General features: G+C 36.5%; 1 protein-coding gene across 1 annotated transcript; it reads left to right on the forward strand.

Annotated features, from left to right (window-relative positions):
- Nucleotides 1-5,022: 5,022 nt before the first annotated feature.
- On the forward strand, nucleotides 5,023-11,172 carry LOC127720832 (uncharacterized). The gene is made up of 2 exons (XM_052227580.1): nucleotides 5,023-5,073; nucleotides 10,324-11,172. Exon 2 carries the CDS (start codon nucleotides 10,330-10,332, stop codon nucleotides 11,170-11,172), a length of 843 nt encoding a protein of 280 aa, XP_052083540.1. The 5' UTR covers nucleotides 5,023-5,073; nucleotides 10,324-10,329.
- Nucleotides 11,173-11,666: the final 494 nt, after the last annotated feature.

An 11,666-nucleotide genomic window follows, 5' to 3' on the forward strand; every position in this document is an offset into this window, starting at 1 on the left:
TTTCTTACAGTTATTATATTTCTCCACTGACAATGTGGGGACGTGGGGTATGTGAGCGTGATCACTAAGGTTCTTTAATTTGTATCAGTTTAAAGAAGCTTGCAATAATTCAGATATTATGATTTTATCTTCATTTAAAGTTCAGACTTTATTTGTTTAATTGCCTAATTGCTGTTCAGTGATGTATTGAATCTAATTGAAAACTACATACATTGGATTTTGTATAAAACGCACTTCCACCACTGAAAAATAGTATTGCCTGTGCGAAAATATGCAAGTGGCTTTTTTTGTTTCACAAATACAGACGAAAACAAGTAGTTCGATACACAGTAAGCTATTGCCTGATCTGAAGATAAAATCCATCCAGAAACTGAAACAGAAAATTTTTAAAACTAATTACAACCTAAAGATTGACAACTTCTGGCCGTTAGTTTTCTCAATATTGTTTAATATTTTTCATACCGGGGCCTTTCATAGTCGACTATACGGTATAGATTTTTCCCATTGTTGAAGGCCGTACGGTTGCCAATAATTTCTTACATCCACTTCATTTGAACTTTTATGGATATTTGTCTCATTGGGAATCACACCACACCTTCTTATTTTTATAAAATTGGCAGACGTTCGCATACTCTTTATCCCCATTTGAGATTCATGTACACATGTTTGAAGAGGAATCTGTTTGAAAGCTTTGATAAATATTATCAGAATGATAGATTCGAAAAATCTTTCGAATTTTCGACTTCGGGTCATAAGCTTCAGTGGTAGCAAGCTTGTCTAAACTATAAAAGGTTCAAACCTCGTTCGATTCAAGTTACATGTTAAGCCATTACAGTGGTTATTTGATGTCTCTTCTAACCACTCAGCATTTAAAAGTAAGATAAAACATTCTGAATGCGTTAAAAATCAAACTCTTGTGTGTGATATCTATTTTTCTTTAGCCAATTTACATATCTATTGTAGATGATAAAACTGATTCATTTAGTCCGTTGCTTTGAATATTTAATTTACACCTTTCGTTATATGCAGATATTCAATGTAATAATCAGAAAGACTCTGAAACGACAACACGTACTCTTATAAATACTTAACCATGATTGTAAAATGTCAGAAACAGATTCCATATGTTTGCATTTTAATTCTACAAGTTTATCAACAACAATGACAAGGAACCAACCATTAAATTTCTTTTGTTACAAGCCTAGCAAATTATAGAATGCTAAAATTTATTATTTTCTTGCATCGGTTATTTAATGTCATTTGCCTTGAAAGATTTTCCGTAATTTTAATAAATCTGTAAAGAAAGACATTTTAATTGAATTAATTTCACGCATACAGAGAAAATTATTCAATTACAAAAGCAAATTTTCAAAGAGTAGAGATAATGACGGCGTTAATGGTACAATTTGTACTACATGCAATGGCTTGACATTTATACTATAGCATTATGAATATGCCTGATAACTAAATGTTCGCATTTAATTGACCGTTATAGTTATAAGATTATGAGAATATGTAATTGTGTTCGAAAGTTGTTTGAACATTGATACATAGTTTTATTACTTGATTGAGATTTGTAATTGACATCGAATAGCTGTCAACAATGTCATTGACTCTACATAGTAAGATCTTTGTGACATAAAAAATGCTTAAGTGATACAAAATAATCGAAGATCCAGAATGATACAAACGACAAATATCAACATGAAACAGTAAACATTACTAGTTTAAGCTTCGGTAGTAATCATTTAATGTTGACAGTTTTAATAACTTCTCTCCATCTTCGCCTTTTCCCTTTGTTTATCTTGATCAGAGGTAAAATAGGTGGAACTCAGGATACGTCTACTGTAAAATCTACATGAGATAACCAACTGAAGAACAATCATTGTCCCTGTTGAGGAAACAAGATTGTATATACAGAAATTATAGTGAAAAAAATATATTTATAATTTCTTAAAATACCAATTAAAGGGAAAATACAACAATTTAGATTTTCTCTTTTTAAAATATAACACACAATCCAGCCCGTATTAAAGTCATATGATACTTCTAATTTAAAAAGAAGTTGAATATGTTTTATATACTTGAATGGCTAAGTTTTACTATAAAACACGTGTCCATGGACTTTCTTTTAAAAGAAAATCCTTTATCATATCAAAATCTTCAGAAATGCTATTGAATTATTGTCGTCTCGTACGCTTAGTCCCAGTTAGGTTTTTCATATGCAGTGACCTTAAACACGACACCTCTCGATAGTACTTTGGCAACCGCAACACGTGGAAGTGAGATGGTGTTAATTGATTCTGAAAGAAAAGATTAAATACACCAAAGCGTTTAACAACTGTTAGGAGAAAGTAAAGTTAAGAAATAGAAAGACATGTAAAATATAAAAGCATCGCACTTTTGCATGTCAATCATCTCACTTATTTTTCACGTGCTCCACGATTCTGTGTTAATTGTTTATTAAGGTCACGTTCGGTAAACTTCGGCAATAAAACACGAAAGTTAAAAAAAAGGGACGAAAGATACCAGAGGGACAGTCAAACTCATAGATCGAAAACAAACTGACAACGCCATGGCCAAAAATAAAAAGACAAACAAACAAATAATAGTACAGATGACACAACATAGAAAACTAAAGACTAAGCAACACGAACCCCACCAAAAACTGGGGGTGATCTCAGATGCTCCGGAAGGGTAAGCAGATCCTGCTCCACATGTAGCTCCCGTCGTGTTGCTTATGTTATTACAAATCCGGTAAATAGTCTAATTCGGTAGGTCACATTCGTAAAAAGGGAAGGGTATTGTAGTTACGGCATAAGGAATAATCCGATATCATCTGTGAAACGGTTATTCCATAACGGTCAACCAACTCGTAATGGCGTCCGTAAAATTTACGAAGGGATGATTTCAACTTCACCATTTGGAACTCTTGGTTTAATAGCATCCTTGTGGATAAGCCTCTTTTGAATGCGTATCAGATTTCATGCTCAGCTCGGAGCAAGATGAAATCGGTGACATATTTAATGACCCAGTGCTCTAGATGGATAATTTACATATCCAAGATGAAAAATGTTTGTTTAGTCTTACATCATATAATAGATTGCCATGCAGCTTGAAAGCAGTGATTTAAAGTCATTTTGATAATAATTACACAATAAAAATCCCCAAAACGTACAGTAATAATTCTATTACATTTCAATGGCTTTCAAACATTGTTAATGGAATTGTTATTTCCTTTGATGTTCCAATTAACTTTACGTCAAAATAATGGCTATCCTTATTTCGATTAATGTCTTATATATTTAATAATTTAAGAACTGATAAATGTATCGATCACATGTGCATATCACATTTTCTAAATGAGAATCTGGTATAAACATGCCGTAAACACGCTAATTGAAGATTCTGTTAATAAGATTCCTTGTCAAGTATGCATTTTTATGATGGAACAGAGAAATGTGCAGTAAATTTTGCAATGTTTCCGCCTATTACATAAATATTAATGACAAAGCTCTGTATTTTCGAGATGATGGTTAACAATATTGCTACTTTTTTCTGCCTCAATTACCTTAGTCACTCTTACAGTTTCCCCTTTTTTGCTAAGGCATATAAGTACTGCTTTATGAGCTTTTCAGTCGAACTGAAAAAATGACATGTGCACGGAAACAGTTGTGTTCTAATCCAAGGCACAACTTTTAAATATCCCTTCAGATTTGTTGGTACATTTGTAAGTGAAATTTAGAAGGTTAAATTTCTTATCCTAACCAGTATGCCACCTACTCTCTAAACATAATGTGACTTATCATCGAATATCTTACTTTCCTTTGAGTATTATGGCGGGTTTTACACGTAGAGCAGGGCCTGTTTACTCTTCGAGAAAAAAATCACTGGTTTTTAGTGGGGTGTGTGTTGCTCAGTAATGAATATTATTGTAACGAAAATACCTGTTTTGTTATGGTATACAATAATTCCGGGGAGTGAAAAGGGTTAAAGCATGCCAAACTGTTCATTTGTTACATTTAGTTCCTCCTAAATAAGGAGCACACTTTGTTAAGTACTGAAACACCCCTTTTATTGATAATAGACTTGTTAACAGTCATGTGATAAGTATACCTTCTTGACAACCCTTAAATTGGGACTTGGACTCGTCCATTTAGGTAGTATATAAGACCGCAGAGAGAGCAGTTCAGTGTCAGTGTATAGACCATTCTTTACGGATATATTTATATATAGTGAATAGTGAGTATAGTTTGTTCTTTGGATTAAAATAGTGAATTCCAAGTGAAGTGTGGATTATTAGTAATAATTCTAAGATTCGGAATTCTAATAATATATCCAGGGAATAAATAAGTGATAGCTATTTGACAGTGAAAATATATAGTGTTCAATTTGCTACTTTATTTGGTATAGTTGGGTTAATTGATTTGAATAGTGTATAGTATAAATAATTCATTTCGCAAAGTTGGAGTATTCTGTTATTGTTGTATTAAAGTGATTATAGGCTATTGTGTTCATTTTGCTACCTAGTGATCTATTTGACAGATAGTGCAAATTGATAGTGCCGTTGACTTGTTTTGTTCCATTGTGCTGTGCAGATTGACAGTGCCGTTTGACTTGTTTTTCTTTCATTGTGCTGTGCAAAGATATATTTGAAAAGTGTGTTTGTTATCTAAATTCTACTTGGCTGTGGTATAAGTCAACCGTTTTATAGTGCGCTTGCAAGTGTTTCTTGTGTCATAGTTATATATATGTGTTTTGGTTATCATTGTTTAATATTGGAGTGACTTGCAAATAACGATTCTGATTGATATTTCGGGATACACTTTGGAAACTAGAATTTGTCTATTTCGGTACGAAACCATTTGATCGCTCGGGTTTACACGTTACAAATTGGTGGCAGCGGTGGGATTCTAAATTCTTCAGAAATATATCTTTCATTTGAATTGTGTTTTGTGATTTTTGTGTTCGTTTAATATCATTGCTATACTATATATAATTTGATTGTGTTTTGTAGTTAGAGAGACTACGTTGTGTGTCAACAGTTTAAAGACCGAAAGAGTTATAAAGCTGGTGAGTAAATTTATTAAACATGTCTGATTTAAATAGTGAAATAGGAAATATAACATCAGCCATTGAACACCTTGAAAATAGTTTAAAAGAAAGAAAAAGTTTTATGCATTCAACACCTAAAATTGGTACTAATGCACAGGAAAGTGATTCTGGGGTTGAAACAGCCATACAAACAAACCCATTGAGATCTGTTGAAGCGGGGCACACAGTCATATTTGGTGCAAGGTCTAAGGTCACATCAGAAAATGGTATTTCAACAAATTCAGAAACTCTCCCTTATAGTAATAGTTTAGATAGAAACTCTGGTGACAAGCCAGGTCATATTAGTCAGCCCCTGAGTACAAATATGCCACTTAGTAATTCGAGAAATCCGAATTGGGGTATTCTAGTAGAGGAGAAACAAAAGACTACAAGGCACAATTCTAGTGAAATGAAAAATCCTAACCAAGGTGTTAAAATTAAACCCGCTACGTATGATGGGGGTAATTCTTGGATCGATTATAAATCTCATTTTGATATGGTTTCAAAAGTCAATGATTGGTCACATGAACAAATGGGTTTGTACTTAGCAGTGTCATTACGTGGCCAAGCACAAGGAATATTAGGTGATTTATCAACAGAAGTTCGAAGTGATTATGATAGTCTTGTGGTTGCATTGGAAGAAAGGTTTGCACCACCAAGTCAAACGGAACTATACAGGGTTCAGTTTCGGGAGCGTAGAAAAAAGGCAACAGAGTCTTTGCCTGAATTAGGCCAAGTGTTTCGAAGGCTCTCAAACTTAGCATATCCAACGGCACCTAGGGACGTACGTGAAACGCTTGCTCTAGAGCAGTTCATAGATTCCTTGTACGACTCTGATATGAGATTAAAAATAAAACAATCAAGACCCAAAAGTCTAGATGAAGCAGTTAAACTATCTGTAGAATTAGAAGCTTTCAATAAAGCCGAAGAATCAAACAGAGCTCATCGTGGTTATTTGCGATCCGCCGATTATAATAGTAAAGAAGAGGGGAATGAGTTCATCCCTGTTGCAGCCCCAGATACAAATGCTGCTGTAGAAAAACTAGAGCAGGGCATGCAATCAATTCAAAATATGATTAAGGAACTTACAATTGAAATGGGTAAGTTAAAAGATGGAGAACGCTCGCGGGGAAATCTCACAAATGACAAGAAATGTTACAATTGTGGTAAAAGTGGTCACTTTGTGAGAGAATGCCCACAACGAAAACCACACGACAATTCATTCCATAGAGGCCGAGGTGGTGGATATAATAGACGTGGACGAGGGGATAGATACCAAACCCCTCGATCAAATGACAACGGATCGTCTAGGGTCATTCGTAGAATGAATAATGGCAGAAAACCAAACGTATCTATAGTTGACGAGGCTGGAATGTACATTGAAGTGCATATGAATAATAAAGATGCAAAGTTTCTAGTTGATACAGGAGCGACTCTTTCAATTATTTCTTCTAGTTTCTATTACCAGTTAAATAGAAAGCCTATTCTTGAAGAGTGCAACAAACAAATAACCTCGGCAAATGGAGGTCTCTTATCTGTGAAAGGGAAAGGAACATTCAATGTGAGAATCGGGGATACTTTCTTTCGGTTAGAGGCTGTTGTAGCTGATATTCGCGCCGATGGTATTCTTGGGTTAGATTTTCTCAAAGACAATGATTGTGTTATTGATGTGGTAGCAAAGAAATTGATTGTTAGTGGGAAAGACTATCCTGTTCAATTTGAGGGTAAGCTTGGATGTTATAGAATTGTCGCGTCAGAAACGATTAGTATGCCACCTGTAAGTGAAATGGTTATTTCTTGTGTAGTATGCGTACCGAAGGGACAAACAATGAAACACTTCGAAGGGATAGTAGAACCTTTGGAGAACAAACTGGAACAGGATGGACCATTAGTTGCTCGAACACTGGTAAATACCGATGATCAAGTGCCTATCAGACTTATGAATTTGTGCAAGGAAGTGCAAGTTATTCACAAAGGGACAAGTATAGGACAAGTGCATGAAGTCATAAGTATTTCAGATCAGAAGCAACATAATTCAGATCCGGAAATTTCTCTCAGGCCAGATTTACAGAACTTGCTGGAAAAATCAAGTAAACACCTCAATAGTGACCAAGAAAGACAGCTACGAGAACTAATTCTTAGATATAAAGAATCATTTGCCGAGACTGATAAAGATCTTGGAAGAACTACCCTTATCAAACACAAAATAAATACAGGAGATGCGCCTGCTTTTAAAGAGCCACCCAGGCGTACGCCGGTACATCTACAATGTGAATTAGACAAAAATATTGATGAAATGCTAGAGAAGGATGTAGTTGAGCCATCCAATAGTCCTTGGGCATCAGGAGTGGTGCTTGTCAAGAAGAAGGACGGGACATATCGATTTTGTGTTGACTATAGACGACTTAATAAGGTAACCGTAAAGGATGCATATCCGCTCCCAAGGATCGACGATTCTCTGGAACAACTCTCAGGGAATGCTTGGTTTTCCACTCTTGATTTGTGTAGTGGTTATTGGCAGGTAGAGTTAGACCCAGCAGATCGTTACAAGACAGCCTTTGCAACCAGGAAAGGTTTGTTTCAGTTTAAAACAATGCCGTTTGGATTATGTTGTGCACCCAGCACGTTTGAGCGGCTAATGGAGACAGTGCTTGCTGGACTACAATGGGATATTTGCTTGATATATTTAGATGATATCATAGTTATGGGAAAAACATTCAGCGGCATGATTCAGAACCTGGAAAAGGTGTTTGGACGCCTTCAAAAGGCTGGTCTGAAATTGAAAGCCAAAAAGTGTTGCTTGTGTGTAAAAGAAGTTCTTTTCTTAGGACATGTCATTTCTGAAACTGGGATTGCCACGGACCCTTCAAAAATAGAGGCTATCAAGAATTGGCCAACGCCATTAAATGTTTCTGAATTAAGATCCTTTCTAGGGTTATGTGGCTATTATCGGAGATACATAAAAGATTTTTCAGCTGTGGCTAAATGTCTTCACAGATTGACTGAGAAAGGTAGGGATTTTGTTTGGAAACAAGAATGCGAAGATGCGTTTAAATTCCTTAAGATTAAATTGACCAGTGCACCTATTCTAGGGCATCCCGATTTTTCACGTCCATTTATACTTGATACTGACGCCAGTAACCAAGCTATCGGTTCTGTACTTTCTCAAGTTGGTGAAGATGGAAAAGAAGTCGTCATTGGCTATGCAAGTAGAACATTGAATAAAGCCGAAAGACACTATTGTGTGACAAGAAAAGAACTTTTGGCTGTGGTTTATTTTGTGAAACACTTTAAACATTATCTTTATGGGAAAAAGTTTACTGTCCGTACTGACCATGGTTCCCTTCGCTGGCTCATGCAGTTCAAGAATCCAGAGGGTCAAATTGCTCGGTGGCTTGAGGTTTTGAGTGAGTTTGATTTTGAAATTGTCCATCGACCCGGCCAAAGACATAATAATGCTGATGCTTTAAGTCGGATACCATGTAAACAATGTGGATACAACACTAATTGGGAAAAGAAATTGCAAAACGAAAAGGGCATCGTCCGAGCAGTCAATGATAATCTCTCTAATGAGCTTTCGCAAGTCGAACAACTTACTTTGAAGGAATTGCAAGAAAACGATAAAGACATTCAATTTATTAAAGAGTCTTTTCTGAATAAGAAGAGACCCCAATTCTTAGAGATATCGGGAAGGAGTTTGTCTGTAAGATGTTTGTGGTCTCAATGGGATATTCTCGAAATTATTGAAGGTATACTTTACCGACGATTTGAAACCTCTGACAAATCGAAAAATCGGTTACAAGCGATAGTGCCATATAATGAGAGGAGAAATGTACTCTTTCAGTGCCATGATAATAAAACTTCTGCACATTTGGGAGTTCGAAAGACAATTGAGAGAATTCGTCAGAAGTATTACTGGCCTGGATTACAAGCTGATGTTCGTAGATACATTATAGGATGCGAATTTTGTAACCGAAGGAAAAATCCTTGCCGAACCAATAAAGCTCCCATGCAATTGGTTCAAAGTTGTCATCCAATGGAACGAATTGCTGCTGATATTTTGGGAGAACTTCCAGAAACGGATAACGGCAACCGGTATATTCTGGTAGTCTCAGACTATTTTTCTAAGTGGACTGAAAGTTTCGCCATGCCGAACATGGAAGCCGTAACCGTGGCAAAACTAATTGTTGAACAGGTAGTGGCACGGTTTGGCGTCCCATCATACCTACACTCAGATCAAGGACGACAATTTGAGAGCAATTTATTCAGTGAAATGTGTCGTTTGTTAAATATCAAGAAAACAAGAACAACATCTTATCATCCTCAGTCGGACGGACAAGTTGAGCGCTTCAATAAAACATTGGAGACCATGCTTAGTGCATATGTGAACGACCATCACAAAGATTGGGACAAACACCTTCCTTATGTGATGATGGCGTATCGAAGTGCAGAACATGAGACCACTGGTTTTACTCCAAACTATCTCATGTTGGGTAGGGAAGTTTCTACGCCAATTGACTTGATGTATGAGATTCCTGTTGATGTACAGAGTTTTCTAAGTAATCAATGGGCGTTGGAGTTGAAAGAACGTATGGAAGAAGCCCATGAGAAAGTAAGACAAAATACCAAATCTTCCATGTTAAGGCAGAAGAGGTATCATGATTTGAAACTGTCATGGCAGGATTTTCGGAAAGATGACGAAGCCTATGTTTATTTTCCGGTAAAGAAGGTCGGACTGTCATCGAAATTAACCTCTTATTGGAGAGGTCCATTTAAGGTACTCGAGAAGTGTACCGATGTGACATATAAAGTTAATTGTGGTCAAAGAGGGAAAACTCAGATCATTCATGTAGACCGTATGCGAAAACGGAATCCTCAAATACTTGAGGGAGAGAGTGTGGAACCATTAGAACCACCCGAAACTCTAAGTGATACAAATGAGATAATTGTAGAAAGAGAGCCTGAGGTATTAGAGCATGCTGAGAGTGTCCCTGTTGAGGGTGGTGAACAGCACACTATAGAGGATGTACCACTGGGAAAAATAGGAACAAGTTCAAATTTTTCAAACTGGAGTGGAAGAAGGAGACAGCCACCCGTTTGGATGAAAGATTACAGTGATTAGATGTTTATGTTTTAACTTGTAAATAGCTATGTGATTTTGCCTCTTTTATTGTTACATCATTTTTATTTGTGCCAATTTAGTATCAGTGTTTTTCTTTATCATTGCAGTTCAAGATGCCAAAGACAAAAGTGACGCCCAGAAGGGGGAATATTCCTATCTCAATGGAAGTTGACGCTAGTGAGCGGATGCTTTGTCCTTTCTGCCCTTCTACCTTTAGGACCAAAGAACAAAGAAACAAGCATATAATTGAATGCACAGATTCTAGATTATTTTGTGACTTGTGCTCGTATAACACCACCAAACGGGTATATCTTAATAAGCATATCAAGAACATTCCTTGCTCAGCTGAACCCGGAAAAGAAGGTACGGAAATCGAGAATAACGATAAGGCTGACAATAATAATAACAATGTGACTCAATCTTCAGAAGAAAAGAGAATTGACAAAGACCACAACAAGATAGATCAGAAGGACCCCGATAAGGTTGATAATAATAGTGAGTCTTCAAGCTCGGAAGAAGATAACGGCAAAGAGGAAGTGGACAATTCAAAAAGTCTATTTGAGGACATTTCAAGTGATGAAGATATTGTTGAGATTAGTGTTGACAAAGTTAGGGATCCAGGGACTCCGGAGGCGGCTAATATGGCTGATAAGCCAACAACTTCAACTGTGGAGATTGGACGAATAATAAGAAAGGTTACGAGACCAACTCCGGTGCACACGCCAAGAGGAAAAGTACAGGATCTTAGGCAGAAATTGGCAAAGACTTTGGCCCCTCAGTTAGTGAATACACCTAAGATTCACACTATAAGGGGAATGGAAACGGTTGGTGCAAAGGAGCAGTCTGCAAAGGAACCAAGACTAGTGACCAAGTACATCAAAATAATAACTGATTATGAAGAAAATGGCAAAAAGATCAGAATCATTGAGAAGAAAGTGCCAGCTGAATCAATATAGACAGTTTACAGTGTACTGACATTCATTTTGTTTCGTTAAATAAAGTCAACAAGAGTTTGATTGTATAGATAATGTACTCTTTGTGTTTTATTGTGTTGTCCAGCCCTTTTATGTTCTGGAGTCCGTCGGATGGGGACGTTAAATCCGAGGCCCCATGTACAGGAACATGTCACGCCCTGTGCATGTAAAAGACCCCTCCTGCAGATTTCGTTAAGAGTAGGCTCCTTGGGGCCGCTGCAGAGGCAAAATTTGTTAGGGACCTTTTAAATTTATTCTTTGGCAGTGACGCTCAAAATTACAGACGTTAATAGGAAAGAGGTTAATGTTAGAAACAGGGATATTTTGAAGTAGGAAGTTTTAAAAAGTTTTATTCGGACAAAAAGAGAAATCCTGTGAATAGCGTTTGTGCATAAGAAGAAAGTTCAATATGTTTGATATGGCTGACTGGAATTTGGACATATAGGTAGACTTTGTATCTACGGGTTGTGCCTTGT

The sequence above is a fragment of the Mytilus californianus genome, unplaced genomic scaffold (assembly GCF_021869535.1).
Source record: "Mytilus californianus isolate M0D057914Y unplaced genomic scaffold, xbMytCali1.0.p SCAF_11, whole genome shotgun sequence".
Taxonomy (NCBI): Eukaryota; Metazoa; Mollusca; class Bivalvia; order Mytilida; family Mytilidae; genus Mytilus; species Mytilus californianus.